Here is a 20,201-nt window from a genome sequence, read left to right on the forward strand (position 1 = left end):
TTCACCTATTTTCAATTATACAGTTTATTCTATTTTCCATTTTACTGTTTTATAGTTCACCTATTTTCTATTTACTGTCAAATTTTCCACCCCTGCTCTACCCCTACCAAAATCTGCTTATACCCATAGAAAAATACGTGCATGTGACTCGTTGAGTAAATATCTTATAAATATATACCACTATCAAAGAATTTAAAAAAAGTATATTTTTACCTGTAGATTATGACACCAGTATCCTGCAGACCAGACTTCTAAACCAAGGGTCTTCAAATGCTCTTTAACGAATTTTTCTGGTGTCGGAATTGACAAAGATGAATGTTTTATCCTACTCATATTTGTGGCAACAAACCCTGGCAAAACACATTGAATAGTAACTCCAGAGGGTCTGTATTCCAGAGAGATATCTTGGCTAAACTTATGTACAAAAGCCTGAAAGTGAAATAAAAACCCAATATGTACAATATGTACTTGTACAGTATTTACAAGAGTTATAGCTATTTAAAGCGCAACTAATTAGTAAGGCCAAAGAGAAACAGAAATTTTACCTATAAGAAATGTTGTGACTCGAAAACTATTTGTTCTTTTTAGTAGTTTGATTCTCGCAAAAAAAAAAAGAAAAAAATATTAAAAGGTGAAAGTACTTCTCTTCCATTTTGTCAGGAAGTGGATTTCCCTGTATGTCTAAATTTTTCGAATTTAGAACTTTTCGAATTTTTTGAATTTTTTGTTCAGCATTAGAAGTGCATAAGCTGACTGAGTTTTTAAGATGTTTCATAAAAATAAAGCAATGAAATTATACAAACTTTTTAATACCGAAATATAGGGCAGTAATCTATCTGTTTCTCTTTGGCTGGGATTGTTTGCCATAGCTAAAACAGTTAGTTCATAAGCAACATATACCAAGAGCACGCGCAGGACAAGGCATCAGCTTCCTGAGAGGACCAAAAATATTTCAAAAATGCTGAAAGCTTTATAATTTTGAAATAAAAATGAAAATGACGCTAATTATGTCACAAAAACATAAATTTATAGCCGAGTGAAAATTTTTTTTAGAAAATTTGATGTTTTTCTTAGTGTTATTTTAGGCCTTAAAATACGATAAAAATAATTTTTATAATCCCAAGCTGTGAAATATAATCATTTTTATGGGTAGGACCAGGGGATTAAATACATTTTTTTGGGAAAACATGACCTTCTAAGCATTTTCAAAACCAGATAAGATTTGGAAAAAGGAATTAGACAAATCGATGAGAGTTATGTCACTTTTAAGATGATGGACAAATTTAGTTAGAGCAGTTACATTTTTCGGCAAAAAAAGTTACCTGTCCCAGCCACCTAGAAAAACAATGTACAGGCTTTGTCCTACTTCACTAGAAGAATTTCTTAAAAACCCTTTTAAAGACTTTTGTGGGAGTTATAAAAATCAAATGAAAATTTTCATTTGAATCTACTTCTAACCATAATTCTTTGCTGAGTAATCAAAAATTTATAAGCTAAGGGTAAAAAAAAGAGCGAGTTGTATTTAGGATGGTATAACAGTGAGATATTTATCAATCTTGTCTTCCCTTGTTGAACATGTTTCGCTTTTTCTCGTCCCCTCCTCCCCCCCCCCCAAAAAAAAAAATAAAATAAAAAAATAAATAGCAACTTAACTCATTGACAGATCGTGCACATTACCTAACTAGACACTTTGTGTTCTACATTTGCAATAAAAAGAGGATTAATAAAAAAAAAAAAAAATGCAAAATGTGAAAGAAACGTACAAGTAAAGAAGAACATAGCAAAAAATCTGCTCGTTATCTTTCTTCATATCCATTTTCCATATTCAGAACGAATTATGTTTCGCTTTAAGATTTTCTAGCAAAGACTATTGTTGAATAGTCAAAACTAACAAGAATGAAAAGAAAAAACAATAAATGAAGCTGGAATACTTTAAAACCGAAAGAAAAAAAAACTAAGGAAGGTTCATAAAATTATGGCTGAAATATTCAGCTTTCGCTATTCACTTCTATTTAATTGGTGTTATTTGACACTTGTTAAGAAAGAACATCCTACACCGTCTAGCATGGCCCAGTAAAATCATAGATGAAATTATAAAACCCTAACAGGAATTTTTGTGGAAAAATTAAATATAAAAACAGCTCTATTTGTTACTTCATTCTCTATTCTCTATTTTTACTTTAGATTGGTATATTAACATGCATATCTTATACACATAAAATATATTTAATTATATACATATATGAACAAAATGTACATCTGCACATTTTTTTTTTTTTAATTTGGTCTATGCTGGGCAGAATGATCTTGGCTTAATTATTCGATAATTTATAATAACATTAGAAACTAAAAAACTGTCTACTTTCAGAAAGTTAGACCGTTAAATAGAAATTTAATAAATTAAGATAAGCTTGTTTGGATATTTTTTAGTCCTAGTCACCAGCACCGTACTGTCAATGGCACTGTTAGTTTTTAATGTCTATTAAATCTACGTTAAACAGCTTGAGTTTCCTCTCTGTCAATTTCATTTACCCTTTGGTATGGGCAACATGGTAGTAAAAATTTAATTATTTTTGGATCGTAAATCATGGCGAAGTCCATATTCAATTTGCATATTTTCTTTGTACCACACATCATTATATCTGTGAATATAACTGACTTGTGGCAAATTAAAATGTGTTAAAAGAAAGAGAATTTTTTTGCGTGTTTTCAATTTCGAGAATTTTCTGCAATTACACACAGGCGAACGCAATTGAACAACTGTGTAGCTGAAATTTGTTTTGAACAAATGTCAAGGAAAACTCAAAATGCGAGCAATTTAATTGCAGCCATTTGTTATGCGTCTAGTGTGACAGAGTTGCATAATAGTTTGAATGCTAAAACCAAGTAAGTCGTAGATGACTGACAGTGTAATCATAGATGGCGATATATTTTTAATGTTACCAGATAGTTAGAAATCTAATTACTTTAAAACCTGTTTCAAACCGTGTACATTAGTGCAATGAGGATGGGCTGGAGGGACAACAACCCACCCAGGGAAAAAGGAAGACATCACTATGAGACCTTGCCACCTGTGCATTTCCCCCAGTTTGTCCTTACATTCTAAGTAAGGTATTGGTAACTGTTGGCACATTTAAATTCAGGCTCAAATTTCAAAGGTCAAATTACAACAGTTTGTTATGTACCTTTTCAGTCTTAAGTTCTTAGTCCTGGTACAAGCAAACAATCATTATGTCTATTTTTTTATCCTAATTTCTTTGTTTTAACCTAAATAAATATGCAAATAGCCAATTTTATAGGACTTCAGAGACTTCAAAATTGAAAATACTTCGAGGTTTGCATTGTAACTACGCAGATATAATGAGCTTAAAATTGAAATTGTTGTATTTTGTAATAACAACAAATTTGCTCTAAAACTTATTTGATTCTTTATTTCCATGAAAACTGGGGCAATATTGGAACCAATTTACTTTAAATTTATAGGGCCGAATGGTACAACTCTTACTATATTCAACCCATACTTTTTTATAGCGTTTGCATCTATACTTTATTTTTATAATAGATTAAATGCAAGCTAAAATAAAAATGTCAAAGCCACATAATCAAAAGCAATAACTTAGAAAAAGTATTAACAAGAAGCAATTGTTATACAGCAGCTATGTACATATATTTTGGAGGAACGCCACCAGGCTCGTGACTCCACTCAGGGACGTACAAAAAAAGAAACTCAGGGCGCGGCACTCTTAAATCCTAGATTTTTCTGAGTTTCTGGGCACTTGCTATTAAAATTATAAAAACAGTTTTTTTTTAACATTGCCCCCCCCCCCCCGAAAAACGTTCCTACATTCGTACCTTACTCCAATAGACCGGAGCTCATTAGCTGCTAGAGGAAAGAAAAGAAATATTCAAAAGTGTACGTGCTGCATTTAGCAGCACGTACATACTATCTTAAACACGCCTTAAAAAGGAGGTGCATGATCTGTAGTTGCAGCCTTACAGTTGCTTTTCAAGGTATGTTGTCATTTCTTCTTGCCATCTATGGGGTAAAACCACTTTACTTATTATATGCAACTAGCTTGAGCAATTATTATTTTAAATAATTATTAGCTTTGGGATAAACTAAATATACACACAAGGGATAAAATATTCACCGGAGACGACATTGTTTCTGAGCGAAAGAAATGATCGGTTACATTAAACCCGTCCTCATAAAAAAGGTGGCTAAAATTGAAAAAAAAAAAATGGAGCTCATACCTTGAAGCCCTGTGGCATTCCATCTCATCGCGCAGGGTTGTCACCACTGCTCAGCTAGCAGTATTTTGGCACCACAAACAAACTAAGTTTAAGCTATTATAATAAGCAGGTGCATTAAAAAATTACTGCCAATTCAAGGCTAATTAAACAAAAAATGTGGTATTTTACAGCAGAAATAGTAAAATCATGTGGCAAAATTTCCTGATTGCTATTTTTTGCCTCAAAGCCATAGTTGTTTGACATAAAAACATAAGCCAAAAGAAGCCAGCTTCCATATTCCTAGTGAATAAAAAACAATTACAAACTCTCAAAATTAAATCTTTTGATCAAAATGTTTCAAGTACAGCCAAAATTCTCAGAATTTTCCCACGTCATCAAACCAGTTCCTTAGAATTGTCTTTAAAATACAAAATTAGAATTTTTTTATAGGTCAATAGAAAATTCCTTAGCATCTATCTTGATTACAGCTGTAAACTGCTAATGCGATGTTTCAAAAATGCTTACAGGTTAAAATGGCGTTAAAGAGAGCAAGATGAGATGGGTCACCATAAATGTCATTGTGACATGACCAAATGTCATTTGGTCATTGTGACACATAATTTGGTTTTTGTTATATTAGAAAATAAGTAGATTTATGTGCTAACATGTACCTGAGGAGTTGTGAGAACGAACACAAACCCAACATGCGGCAGAAAATTTTCCACTGTCCCATTTTCTGGGCTCTTATGCAACAACGCTTACATAAACATTTTCAATGTAAAAAAAAATTTCTACGGGTGATCGGAAGGATAAAAGTCTGAAAATAGGGCTTTGTGTCATGTTTTTTACCACCGAATACTAAAAAAAGCATTTTTGACCATTTTTACCTTAGATGGAGGGGGGAGGAGATTTACTTCCCCTGCAATTTTCAATGGTTGGGTATCTAAAGGTACTTGTCAGTCTCTGCATTGAGTTTGTGCAATGTATTGTGCAATGTATTCGATTCAAGCTTGCCCTCTGTATTCAAAGCATCTTTTTTTTTCAGGGTGAAGCAGAAAATTAAGATAGAATTAATGGATTTCGGAATAATCTCAGCCTTGGCCAAGTTGTGCACAAGGCCCTGAGCTAAGGATTTGAGCAGGTAGAGAATTAATAAATGTCTCCTTTGATAAATTTTGGCTTTATACATGTTACATTCAGTGATTAAACATCATACAGTCAGCAACATTCTGCTTGCACGTTCATTTTGACAATAATTAACGAAAGGATAGTAATACGCAAATCAAAATAAAAAACAATGATAATGACTTGATATTTTTCATGTAGTCCTGTTTAATTTTACACATAATAACCACAGAGTCATCTACTACAAATGAATGCAAATAATGGATTTTCTCACGATTCCATAATTGTGCTGAAAAATGGACGTCCTTAAAAAGGTTATTTAACATAAGACAAAATGACAGCTTTTGATTCTTCCTGCCTCAAATACGCCAAAAATTCTTTTAAAGTCGTCCTCTGCCGAGGTTTTTATTTGGTTTGTCTAATTTTGCCTAATCTGAAGCCCCTCCAAAACGTATACGACCATGTGTAGAAGAATTATATATTTTACTCAGGTGAAAATGAGTGATAAATAAGGAAATCTTAGAGCCCTTTTACGTAAAGTCACATATTCGTAGAAATATGTTTTAGATCACATATGCAAGGCCGTACCCAGAGGGAGGGTTAGGGGGTTTGACCCCCCCCCCCCGAAATGTTTGTCTGACTCGTAAAAACGTAACAAAAATGGATATAAACAAATTTTGTATGCTTTTTTGAGGTTTTTTTTGTGTAAACCTGCCCCCCCCCCCCGAATTTTTTTGGGGTAACACCCCCTCCGTAAAAAATCCTGGGTACGGCCTTGCACATATGCTTAATGTAATAGGTGCACATATGTCATACCAATAGCAGAGATTATTACCAATAATATTACCAATAGAGGTATAAAAATAATATAGACTATTTATCCTCGGTTTGATGTCCTCAAAATGAAAAAAAGTTTCACTTTTGGAATGGGGTCTTACGACCAATCTCTGGGTACTTACCTTAGTGCTGGAATACATAGTCATGAGAGGAGTAGGCAGTAGTGCGGCTGCAGATGATACATTAATAATGAGTCCTTTTCTTTTTTGTACCATTTGAGGTAACACCATGATTGACATTCTGACAACCGAGATACAGTTGCAATTTACCAGTCTCATAGCAAAACCTACAGAGTCTTCAACCTAAAAAAAAGAACAAAAATTACTTTTGCGCAAATGAAAGCAACGTAGTGGCAGATCCAAGGGGAGGGTGGGGGGCACCCCCTGCCCCTAAAATAGTCTAAAGTTGTTTGATTTCCTTAATTAACCCAAGTTTGCGTTAAATAAACTTGCTCCTAACGCATGTTTATTGGATCAACCTATTTTGCGCACCCCCCCCCCTAAGGGAATTTTGGATCCGCCCCTGAAGCAACGAAGACCAAAAGGGAACAAACATTATTAGTGTTGCTGTTGAGTTGTTTGAGAGCGATATAATATGTATTACTCAAAATATGACTGAGTATGTTATATACAACTTAAAAATCTCGAAGAAAATTAGAACTACTTGCCACAGACTCTGCAAGTTCTTCCTGGAGAACTAGTTCGTGGACAAAGATACAAAATTGAAAAAAAGCTACCAGTGACCAAAGCATCGTGTCAACCATTCGACCTGAGGCCATAAAACTCCTCTTCAAATGAGAATCGACGTGAAGGTTCATCATCAGCAAGAAAGACGAAACCTATCTGATCTCCCAGCGCTATGGGCTCTTGTTGATCCTGCTACAAAACATTTTCTTTGATTAAAATGCTCCATTGTCTGCAAACATCGAAATACAGGAGTTGCAAGGCAACTTTTGCATACATCATGTTGCCGACAATAAAGACTACAATGCAAGAACAATTGATAAGACACAAAACGATCCACGACATAGGACTATTAGTTGCAATTACGACACGTATGCAGTCGTCACAAGCACTCACCGAAAAAAATACCGAAAAAGAGTGAGCACGAAAGAGACGCTGAAGGCGGGAGAAATACCTACTCTTTGCTACAAAACTCAAGTAGCAAGGCTTCCATCTCATATTAGAAGCTACTGAGAGTTTCCTCACAAAACCCTTCGTGTAATTGGAATCTTTGGTGGAAAATGCCAAAACTGTTTCGCATCCCATTTTCAAGTTGCCAAGGAACACTACAGATTATTGATTTCCCTCACCGTGGGTTTATCCTGGAAAGGCTTCCTTGATCTGTATGCGGATGATTGATGTTAGCCCGAATGATCCGACCTGAATTTACACTACCTTTCATTTTGTGCGTACTCAGTGTGAAAAATATGACACCATACCAGTTCTGACATTCGATCAACCCCTTTACTGGAAATCATTGAATATATCACAGAGATTGAATGAATAGGATATCTTTTGAAACGCATAGTCTTACTCTTGGGACATTTTACGACACAATAAGCGTCTTATCTGCCATTGGATATCTGATTAAAGCTTCTAGTTTTGAGGAAATACTGAAGCTGATATATGCACCGAATGTTGTTTAGCAAACTCTCGGCGGAAGGGTGTTCATTGGCTATCAGGGCCCTGAATGCCTTACTAGTGGCACAAATATGCTATATTTCGCCGATAGTGGATTTTGATCAGGTCTATCTTTGCAACAGTTCAGACGAGCTTCGAGTTTCTCACTCAGTATTTTTCCTTGTCTTAGAAGCATGCGTTAAAGCAAATGAACTAAAGCAAGAGCCGTCCATTCAAGTGTTTGCAAGTAAGCTAATTTCCCTCAAAGTGTCACTGTCATTGGCATCATGCACTTCGAGTCTCTGGACTGACTTTTATATGAATGCTGTTGACCTTCTACCGTCTTTGTGACAGATTGAACAGGCAATTGGGACCTTCATTTCTACACTAGTGAAGAGATGCTTCGGTTCTTTGCATCTTCCAAACATCACTTTTACGCGAAGTTCTACACAATTTATCTTTAGAAAATAGTCGACCTAAAAGAGGTAAACCTTGGGGTTCGAAGCTGCGATATTCTTGCAAAACAATGGCTTAAAATGTGACAGTGTGTGCGGTAATTGTAAAGGAGCAAGGTGTTCTAACCGTGAAATAGCTGGTGCCGGAAACCCTGAAAACGATTGTAGCGAACAAGATGACCAAATTTTAAATAGCTTTACTCCTACCCTATGAGCCTCTGTGTGGTTGTGATTTTTTGTCTGCCATATGTAATTGATCTATGTGTAACATTATATCTGAGTATATTGATCTCTTATTGGAAAAGTGGTATTTCGTCTCAATTAAGGAAAACTCTTTGACCAATTTTGTATTGTTTTTTTATGTTGCCAAATATGCCTTTCCACTCCCTTTCCTCCTCCTCAATCTTACTCACTTTCACAAAACTAAAAGTTCAAGGCATTCCGGAGTGAAGCTAGATCTAGTCTTGGCTGTTACCACATGTGCAAGACTGCACATTTTTTCGCATGCTCCAATTTTATTATATGCCTGCGGGACCCCAACTCTTCCTAACCTCACTCTCACACAGGGCTTTGAGCCACGATTAATTCACTTGACTTCAAATATTTAGCTTCTTTATGATCAGAAATAAAACGTTTTATATCGATTTTAGATTAGATCGAACTTTCTGGTATTTACTCAATCAACTTTTTTGCCTTAACCTCAAATTTTACCTTAAAAATCTAAAATCTGTGAAAGAGCTAACATGGTAAACTTTTCACATCTGGGAAAAGCACAAATTTTTCAGTCCGTTAGTGAAAGAATCATTTGTTTATCAATTTATTTGAGGTTGATCTCTTTTCTCACGCGTTTTCGAGACTACTTAGTAAAGTTACATGTTTACTCAGGTTTCTCCTACAAAACTGGTAAATACGAAATATTTGTGCCATAAAAATACTAATTTTATGGATTTTTCAGAAACAGCGGTGTTTTCAGTAAAAAATTACTAAATTTACTAAAATCTAGTAAATTGGAATTTCCAATGGTTTTCACTAAAGAAGAATTAAATCAGCAAAGATTCAGAAGCGTTGCAGATAAGATAAGTAGGTATTTATATTTAGTAACATGAATGGAGTAATTACGTTTTAGCCTAATGTTTTTTTTTAAACTTACATACAAATAAATTTATTTGCTTTTTTCTGTTTATTTACAATTGTATATACAACAAAATTTTAAATATAATAAATTATTAATTTTGTATTAGTGCAAATGTCTGAGCTCTGTAAATTGAATCGCCTGCCTGAGACTTTAGGCAGGCGTGCCTCTTCAAAAGCAAATACACACGTATTTGAGCTACTCCCGACGAGAGTCATAGTTACTCCCGTCGTCTACCCGTGCTGTATATTGGGTCATATATTGCCGTCTACCCGTGCCATTAAAAATATTGGTTGTCCCGTTCATCTGTTAGTCCGGGGGACTTGTCGGTCATGTGTCAATCCTAAAACTCGGTCGCCTACCTGAGACTTTGGCTCTCAAGTTTTTATTCACTTCCAACAAGTTGATTTTAATTCAAAAAATCAAAGGATTTGGTTTTTATTCACTTCCACGAAGCTGATTTTAATTAAGTTGATATTTAGTTGAGAAAATTTTGAGTAAGATATTCCATACGTTGCTTTAGAGAATATGTCAACTTGTTTTCTAGAAGACCCTAAATATCATCAGTTGCTTAACTGGAGAGGATTTCGGAACGGCTGACAGCTCAGGGAATATTCCCCTTCTTAAATCAATGTTTGACATACCAAGGACAGGCATGTCGAAGCCTTAAGCTGTTTAAGCTTTAATGAAAAAGACCATCACATGGAGTTATAGAGGCGCTAGCAGCAGTGGGTACCAAAAAAAGAAACCTGGGTAAAAAAATCACCAAAAAAGGCTAAATATATGTGGGAGTAAACAGATTCAGAAGCTTTCGTTTGAAGATGTTTTCCTTAGGATTCAACGGATTGTTAATATTTCAAACTTTAGCAGATGATGCACGTTGTCAAATTATAACTAATTTTGTCTATTTTCACGGTTCAACGTGACAACACTGACGGATATGTGGTAATGCCTTAAAAACTGCATACTGTTGAAACAGGTAAAATAACAATAGTATAAAATCGATTTCATCAATTATGAATGGGCCTAAAATACGTTTAACATTTATTTGGGCCTAATTAAAAAAAAAAAAAAATATTTCTGCCATTGAAATTATATTATTAAGGATAAAATTTTAAGGTCCAGGGAAAATATTTTAAATATTTTCGTTAATATTTCATTCTAAGAAAATATATTATTAAGGTCCAGGGATCAAAAAATGTTTTTTCGTCTCTAGTACTTTAAAGGAATCCAAGTCAGCCGTGATAACCAAACGCCATGGCCAAAGTGTCATTCAACTGTGGTTGCCATATTACCCGAATAGTGTGTGAAAACTTGAATTCTAATCCAGTCTATAATAGGCGCTATAAATTACGCAAAATCAATGAAAACTATTCGGGTAGAAGATCAGGATAACAAGTTTTTAGGTTTTCTAGTAATGTGATCAGTGTCAAGGTCTTAGCTAATTATGTAACTGAAGTTGTGTTGATATTACGACATCGCCCATTTTTCGGAACCGGTTGAATTCTTATTAGAGCAGAATAATAAGTTTACTTTGCGGAAACCATAGTCTAAAAGTAATTTTGAAAAGCGTAAAGTGGAAGTGTGATTAAAACTGGTAATCTTTTCCGTTAGATACACTCCACGTTTGTTGATTTCTCCCAATCTAATCTAGGTATGCTTTGCGCAGATTGAAATTTGACTTATAGTTTTGGAAAATAAATAATACTAATAATAAGAATGCCCTAGTATACTTCAATCCCTATCTTCCCATACCATTATTAATTTTTAAAAAAACAATTTTCCCTGGGAAGTAAAGAGCAAAGTTGAAACTTAAAACGAACGAAAATTATTACTCCACAGCCTATCTAATATATATCAATAACACTAGTACAAATAAACAAACTAATTATGTTTCACTATGTTTCTAGGATTATAAAAAACTAGCGCTTTACTTGAAAACACAAAATAATATAGGAGTTTTGGTAGAATAACAGCTAACCGATTAAGGACACTGTTTACAGTATAAAAATAAATCATTTTAGGACTGTTGCTTTATTTTTTGTGTCGTTTAATTTATTATCACTCCTGCACAATGGCTCAGTCCGATGACAGGCTCTTGTTTTTGTTCTGAAAAGGAAATGTCATTATTAGTTTGTAGATAAGTTTGAAGGAAAACCATCTTGATAGTATTAGCACTATAGACTAGCTTTAGAATGTGTATCTTGAAATTTTCTGTTGTATATAGAGAAATGATTTCCTGAGTTCATATGCCATATTTCATCTTCATTTCGAGTAATACTAAAGCGTATTTCTTACAATTTAAGATTGTATATTACTCACTATTGGCTTTACAGCTGGTTAGACCAAGATTTTACTTGATAGATCAATTCATTATTTTTGTGTGCTGTTCAATGACTTTGCGGCTATTAAAATTAGATTTATTTGTATGCTTATATTTTTAAGACAATTTTAATTGTATACTGAAAGTTACTGATGTCATAGCTGGTGTAAGACTATGAAAAGCTTTATAGATTAGTTTATTGTTATCAGGTTACGTCACTTTTGACTCCTAAATCAATGTTCTTGTTTTATGTGCTTTGGCTTCTGTGTTTTGAGTAAAGTGTTAGTTTTTATAATCCCAGAAACATAATTAATTGGTTTATTTGCACTAGTTTTATTGATATATATTAGATAGGCTTTGAAGTAATAACTTTTGTTCGTTTTAAGTTTCAACTTCGCTCTTTACTTCCCTCGGAATAACTTTGTTTTTTTTAAATTAATCTATGCTTGTTTTTGATTAAAATTTAATTTAGAAACAACACTACTACGACCTTGTTTATTTATACGGATTAATTTCTCTTCGTTTTAAACTTTAATGTTGATCCTTAGTTTCAGTTGAAAACTTGTTTTCTTATATAATTTCTGATCACCTCCAATCTAGGGGAGATAAGATACCTCAAACCTTATTAAGGAGCTGGACTAAGAAGCCGTACAATAATTAAAGAAAAGCTCCAGGCGAGTATCGTAACAGCTATTATGATGTTGGTTCTCCTGACAATACACATAATTCTGTTTCGACGATTGGAATTCGCTTATAGTAATAATAATACTTTTTCTTTTTTTTTGAGTCTATTTAATATAATTAATAAATTTAGTTTATTTATTATAATTTTTTCTATAGTTTCCATTTTATTTATATTTTCTTTTCTTCTCCTTCATATGTGAGTAAGTGATCATTTCAAATTTTCTTTTGTTTTTTATCTCTGAGTATGTAATTCATATGTCGTCCCTCTTTGTACAGGCCAATGAGCCTTTGAGGGATTAATAACATGTAATTTTGTATGTGTATTTAATGAATAATAAATCTTATCTTATCTTAAAAGATTAACTGAGTGGACAGGTTTGTATATCGACATATTTGCGGAAAATGTTACTAGCTCAACAGAAATGTGCCATTAGACTTAGCGATTTATTTGACCTGTCCCTAAATAAAAAGCCTCTCATTAGGCCTACTCAGAAATGAAGGGAAATTTATAAAAAAAAAAAAAAAATGATCGTTTTTTGCGCAGGTAAAATAACTGATATTATAAAATAAGTTTGGTTTCATTTCGAGAATTTTGGAAAGAATTATCTTTACCTATTTCATTACTATACGGCTAGTTTTTCAATTTTTGCTGTCATTTTCACTTGATTTGGAAAAAATGGCTCCAACTTTGACCCCCCCCCCCCACAGCATTTTGAAAAAATTACGACATTCGTTGGGGTATAGATTTAGTGATCTCCTCAGAATTGCCTTGCAAACCATGAACGGGATGGCCTCTATTCCTTTTTGAATCAAAATGCTTGACCAAATACCTTCCTGGGATATGCTTTTAAAAATGAGTGCATTTAAAAAAAAGTGAAATTATCTGAAAATGATCATATAGAAGGGAGAAAACCATGATTGAAAAAAAGCAAACAAACAGGAATCGAACACAAGAAATTCTAATTCGAAGTCGAACGCTGTACTAACAGAACCACTCCTTTAATAATCTAATTTGACATATTAGTGTTTGTACCTTAATTGCGTAGCTTATTTAAGGGGGCTTGAAGGAGGAACATACGAGAGGTGTTCTTGTAAACCTCCAGTTAAAGGTTTTGGACCATAATTATTATATTAATTATGATGAAGATATCACTTTATAATTCCAAGCTTTTCTACCTAAGAAGTGATAACAAAACTGTTGTTTTTAGTTCTATATCACACTTACGGATGGCATAATTGATAAAAATCACATATATATGAGCAATAGCTTTCAAATGAGCCACTAAACGTCACTAAAAAGTTCTGGTAGCCCCCCGGCCCCAGATTTTCCACTTGAGACCTGGCACCAAAAGTGCCGCTTTTAGAGCCATTTGGAACTTGCTAATGGTTGAATTCATAGGAAGGAGGTAGATATGAGTAATTTCTTTATATGAGCTATTAAAAATCTGTCTAGATACCTGCGATACCAATACGCCGAATAAAAATACGCCAATACCGATACGCGTGATATCAATACGTCCAATACCAATACAGTGTGCGGCTCTTTCCCCAGGGACTATGGAGGGTCATATCATTACCAAAACCAGATTTTTGACCTTTGAACTGTGTTGAAGAAAATGGCTGTCTTAAAATTGTGATTGGATGACTTTGGGGGAGGGGGCCTATAGGGAGGGGGGCTAGTTGCCCTCAAATATCTTTGGTCACTTAAACAGGGCACTAGCAAATTCAATTTCCGTTCGAATTAGCTATTACACATCTGTCTATGATGTTCTGGTCACCCCCTAGCCTTGCTATAACAAAAAAAAAAAAAAAAAATCAGTGCTACCCATGAAAAAAGTCATTTTCCTTGTTGCTCAAGGAAGGGGGCTGTAATTTCCCATAACAAGGTTTTTGACCGTGCTGATTCCAGTGGTAGACTTTTCATTTTGATCCGACTCCGTTTAACAGTGGTTTCAGACTATTTTTCAAAATCACCATAAATTTCTTTTCGCAATAAACTTTTACTTTTAAGACGAACCGAAATAATAGTTACCATTCCTGAATCTGTGTCAGATGGCTTTTTTTCCACTAGGTAGTTTTTTCCAAACAGGTTTTTTAACTTTTGGTCACTATGGCCCGTGGTTCGCTCTTTACTAGGTGGCAGCTACCGCTGCAACCATGATGCGCAAAATCTCCGACGGTTTAGTATTCGTCGAAAAATCGCACAAAATTTGAAACAGCGTAACTATTGATTTTTCTCGGCTTTGTGGAAGTTGAAGTTGGAAGTGGAAGTGTGTTAAAGTTGTAATCTTTTCCGTTACAAACACCAACATTTGGTGATTTTTGCCAAGCTAATCTAGATATAGGTGCGCTTTGCAAAGAAATGGAATTTGACTTAAAATAATTTTTGAAAATAAATAAATGCTACTAATAAGAATGCTTTAGTATTTAACTTCTCAATCCCTCTAGATAGTACTGTGTGAGTTGAACTTAACAGAGAACCAAAAATTTCCAAATTTGAATCAAAACAGAAGCGGACTGAATATTTGATGACATAAAAGCCCTTTCTAAAACAGACCACCTGAAATCCTGACGACAAATAGAAAATTGACTTCTGCCACGACTGGTTGGATTTCCGTTAGAGCAGAATAGAATGGTGAAGCACGAACTAAATAGATTCACATGCGTGGACTTCTTTAAAACACTATAATGCCAGAGGCTAATAGCGTGTGTTTTAAAAATTATAGAAAAGCAAGAATTTTTAAATTTAAATTGAGACAGAATTGCCTGATACACATCAGCGTCTAGCCTGATACACATCAGCGTCAAGACCCAATTTCACATCAGAAGAATTGAACTTCAACTTTTGAAGTGAAAATCGTCTCCCGTAAAATCTGAACTTACCACTACTTTTCGGAACAATGAAATTCAATATGTCTGAGAACCTATGACCACTGTCTACAGACTACAAAATTTTTATTTCTATCGAGAAAGATGAACACATGTGCGTATTTTTTGTGTTTTCTGTTCTCGGACAATCGAAGGCTATTTAAGGATCCTGTCGTATGTCATTTCCCTTAGGAACACAGACACTGGATCAATTTTTCTTTTTGGGGGCATTTTGTGGCAATTAGTCGCGGCAATAAAAACAAGGCTTTTCAAACGCTCTAAAAGATAACACTAGTATGACGTACGATGCAATTTCTTTCATGAATTCTATCTAAAAAATCCTAACAATTATGCAGAAAAAAAATGACAAAATAAGAAACATCTATACGCAAACATCATAATAAGCCACATATTAAGATTCCCAAACGATACTTAAATTTGGGAATTAAATAAATATATCAGGCCAAATATTACCAAGAAAAAGTTGTGACGCTGCCAAATGGCTATAGCTATCCGAACCCGAACTGACCCAATACTGACAGTCGAAACGATATTAATATGGGCTCTCAGTCTCAAGGAACATTCCGGTGCACAGTGGCACACCTGTCCCTGAAAACATATGCATTGTAAGATTAACCGTTATTGTAGACCTTTCGTCCAATAGACTATCGACTATAGAGGGTAAACCTCAAGGGACGCTCCGGTGTGTGGTGGCACACTTGTCCCTAAAGAACATATACTTTGTATGATTAACAGTTATTTTAGACCTTTTGTACAATAAACTACCGACTATAGAGTACAATACTGTTCCAAACCACCTATTAGGGGATTTGCCTTTTTTTCGGGAGGCGGGGGCCGGGGGTTAGAACCTCAAAAAGTGCATTTTGGCCCACATCTCTAAACTTTTTATGAAAGGGGATTCGGGTGAATATGAAGGAAGACCTATATTCAGACTTGCTAACATTTCGAGGAGTACATTTGGAAAAATAAAGAGTATGTGTGCTGGGAAGGGAGGGGGGTTGGAACTCTCCTCTTATTGCGGAAAAATAAGTACTAAAAATTATTAGAAATTGAAATTAGGCGTGTAGGGTGGAGGTTTAATTCTTTCGTATTTAAGATTAATGTACATTATTTTGAATTACAAACAAACTTCAATAAACCACTTTCCTGCTAGCATTAGTGGATATTTTAGGGTCGAGGGGGGGGTGATAGAACCCACTTATATTTAGGATGGCACTGAATATGGAATGAAAAAGATCAGAAATTAAAGTTCAATAATTGGATTTTTTGAATAAAAAAAAGTGCGACACTGAAACTTGAAATGGAAATGAATTACCCAATATATGAATGAGGAGGTTTTTTACACCCCGAATTCCGTGTGTTTTGCACTAAAGTTGGACAAAACCTCAAGAATTATTATTCGTAATTTCTTTTCACAGTAAAATTTTCAGTTCAAATGCTTTGAAAAGCAATCAATAAACATAATTCATAATATCCAAATGGTTACGTTTGTTGCATTACAAACAGCTTTCAGTCAAACACTCGTAGAACCTTAGCATAAGGAGTGAGGACAAAGAGATGCCATCATACATAAAATCATTTCTCTTCGTTTCAAATCTTAGCGTCGCTATTCACTATCATTGGAATAAAGCTGGGTACTTATCTCTTAGCCAGTACACACTCGAAAATTTTGATCTATAAGATTGGACAATAACCGGTTTGTTGATGTTTGTGTACGGAGTCAATTAGCTTCGGCTCAGCGGAAAACTACATTGTAGTTATATTTTAATAAACATTTAGTTGGTATTTTGGTTAGGTTAAGTTGGGTTACATTTTACATGCAGCCCCGACATACATAACCCCCCCCCCCCGTAACGTGCAAAATATACTGCGCAAATTATATATATCCTATCCATTTCCCAAGCGTCTCAGTTGTTTCAACCCCTTACCTGTAGGTCCAAATTATCGAATGTGTACTGGCTAACAGATAAGTACCTAAAGTACATTTTTAATTTAATAGATTTTTTAATTAGGTTGTTAAATATTGTCAAAGTTGCATCATTATTGATTACGTTAATATATATATATATATATATATATATATATATATATATATATATATATATATATATATATATATATATATATATATATATATATATATATATATATATATATATATATATATATATATATAAATTGAAAAACAATTGGGAGTAGTTCTTTGTCAATAGACAACTTAATTTAGTTCTAATTATTGTAAAAACTATTGTCAAGCCAAAAAAAAGTCATAACAAGTTTGTAAACTTTGTTGATTTTGTTTCTGTTGATAGCGCTATAATGGTGGTGATGTGTGTCCTGAGTAACATTGCGCAATTCCTTAACGCACGGTGGCTTATAGCAGAAAAACAGGATCAGCAACCAGGAAAAGCCTTGACATTGCTGCAAGAACGAATATTTAGTATGCTTTCTTTGCCAACGAACTTCTGGAATTTTTGTTGTACCTCTAATTACTAGCTTGAGAACTTAAGACTTTCAGACTGACCACTTTACAAAGAAAATAGCAGCATGTGCCTCTTTTTAGTACATTTTCATTATCCTAGATTTAATAAGGCCCAAATTTACTCTAAGCAAATATATTTTTTTTAATATGGACTCTCCAGGGCCGAATCCGGAGGAGGGGCTAAAAAACAACAACAAAATGTATCGAAAATTAGTGTATATGCATTTTTATAAGTCAGACAAACATTTCGGGGGGAGGGATTCAAACCCCCTTAACACCACTAAATACGGCCTTAGGGCTCTCCATCCAATTTTGGTCCTTATGATGGCTCTTCATTACTATTCATGGCATTCATTCCGAGCTACGAGTATAATCCAATCTAACGATTAATTAATCAAGTACACTGGCAGGCGTTCTGTTAAGAAAATAAGCAGATCTGGAGGAGGGGGGTTTCCATCGCGGAACCCCAATCTTGAAATATCTGCGATATTCCCATGCTTCCCTATATATTTTAATTTAATTCACCTATTTTAAATTTCCTCCCAACTTTAGTCTCCCCCCCCCCATGAATAAACTTTGGCTGCGCTCCAACGCGGGAAAATCTTCACTCGACGAAAAAACATAAATATCTTTTAGTCAAGGAAACTATTAAAATATTTTGTTTTATAATACGAATTATTATTTGGATAAATTATACCCTACATGCAGTGTAAGCTTGACAAGTTTCGAAAGGCAGCTATTAGAGCAAGGTGATGTCTAAGTTCAATACTAAAGGCCACTAAGTTATTTTTACAGGAACAATAACTAAAGCAGAAGCATGCAGGTTTTTCGAACAGTGTGCTCTATCCTTCAAAGCTGCAGAAAAAAAAACACATTACATAGAATTCTCAAGTATAAAGAAACTTTGAGGACCAGAGGGTGGGTAGGAACAGAAGTCTCCAACTCAATGCACCTATGTTTGGGCTTAGGCCGGATGCTTTTACCTCCCCTACTTTTCATCTAAGGTCGGTCAGCTTATGAAAAGGTTCAACAGTTTCAGGCTAAGGCAGACATACACATATTTTCATCAGGCCTTGCACTTGAAGCCCTAAAACATTGCTATTGGAAAATTGAAAAGAAAACAGTTTTAAAAGTCAAATCAATCAAAAATATTTTTTACAACTTCAAAAAACATAGCCTTACAAAGCCGGGGGGAGGTAAAAAAAACTTAAAAAAACGCATCGAAAATTGGTTTATGCTCATTTTTGTTACGCTTTTACGAGTCGGACACACATTTCAGGGGGGGGGGGGTAAAAAGAAATTAAGTGAAAGTAAGGAGCAACTCAAAATGAACACAAATTATTCCGTATATGAAGGGTTGCCCCCTCCTCAATACCTTGCTCTTCATGCTAGAGCTATTAGCACTTTTAAAAAAGCTTTCTATTTAATTAAACGGCCCGTGTTTCTGTAGCCGTTCTTAAAAAAGTTGGGACAAATAGTCAAACTTTAGCATAAAGAGCAAGGAGTTGACCAGAGGGAAATCCTTCATATACGGAATAATTTCTGTTCGTTTTTAGTTTTAATGTTCCTCCTTACTTTCAGTTAAAAAAAACTTGTTTATTTTCTATTTAATTTCTGTTCGTTTTTCAAATAATACAGATTAATCTGGCTCACCCTCCATGAAATATACCCCACTCACAGGAAACTCCTCCGTGAAAATATCATCCAACGTAAATTAGACCCCCCTTGAAGTTCCCTCCAGACAGTTCCTTCCTCCCTGAAAATCTCTCTCCTCTTAAAATTTCATGCGGACGATTCAGCCCTAAAAATTATCCTTAGCATACTTTCATTTGAAAAAGACTTTAATTTCTAATTCGTTTCCCGATAACTCCGAAAATGTCTTCTTCCGTGGAATTTTTTTTTCTGGAAATCAAAACATGTGGAAAATAGCCCCCAGATATTTCCTTCGGAGCATCTCCACATGCAAAATTGAGTTGGCAAAGAGAATGTAAGACAAATTTCGTATAGTATTTCGGTCAAATCCCCCCAGTGTAAAATTTTCCCTGGATAATTCAGCCCCCCCCCCTGGAATTTCCCTCTCCAAGGAAGATTCTCTCAATGAAAATCAACCCCAAGCACAGAACCCCCCTTCCCCCGAAAAGTGTCTGTAGTATTTCGGTCAAATCCCCCCAGTGTAAAATTTTCCCTGGATAATTCAGCCCCCCCCTCGAATTTCCCTCCCCAAGGAAGATTCTCTCAATGGAAATCAACCCCAAGTACAGAACCCCCCTTCCCCCGAAAAGTGTCTGTATACTTCCCAATAACAAACACTATACGTAAACAATGGGCAAATTTTATAAATTACAAGCCTCTCCCCACAGACTGTGGGGGTTCATTTTACCCCTTATGACATAGTTATTTGATATTTCAACTATAATGA

The 20,201-nt window shown here is 34.7% G+C and overlaps 1 protein-coding gene across 1 annotated transcript in view; it reads right to left on the reverse strand.

Annotated features, from left to right (window-relative positions):
• Positions 1–20,201, reverse strand: part of LOC148938722 (very-long-chain 3-oxoacyl-CoA reductase-B-like) — a 56,206-nt gene that overhangs the window by 15,130 nt on the left and 20,875 nt on the right. The window contains exon 3 of the mRNA XM_089107589.1: positions 6,318–6,497. Coding sequence (XP_088963715.1) covers positions 6,318–6,497 — 180 coding nt within the window. The remainder of the gene's footprint in view (positions 1–6,317; positions 6,498–20,201) is intronic.

The sequence above is a fragment of the Artemia sp. Qi Xiang Cuo genome, unplaced genomic scaffold (assembly GCF_049724085.1).
Source record: "Artemia sp. Qi Xiang Cuo unplaced genomic scaffold, ASM4972408v1 HiC_scaffold_3007, whole genome shotgun sequence".
NCBI lineage: Eukaryota > Metazoa > Arthropoda > Branchiopoda > Anostraca > Artemiidae > Artemia > Artemia sp. Qi Xiang Cuo.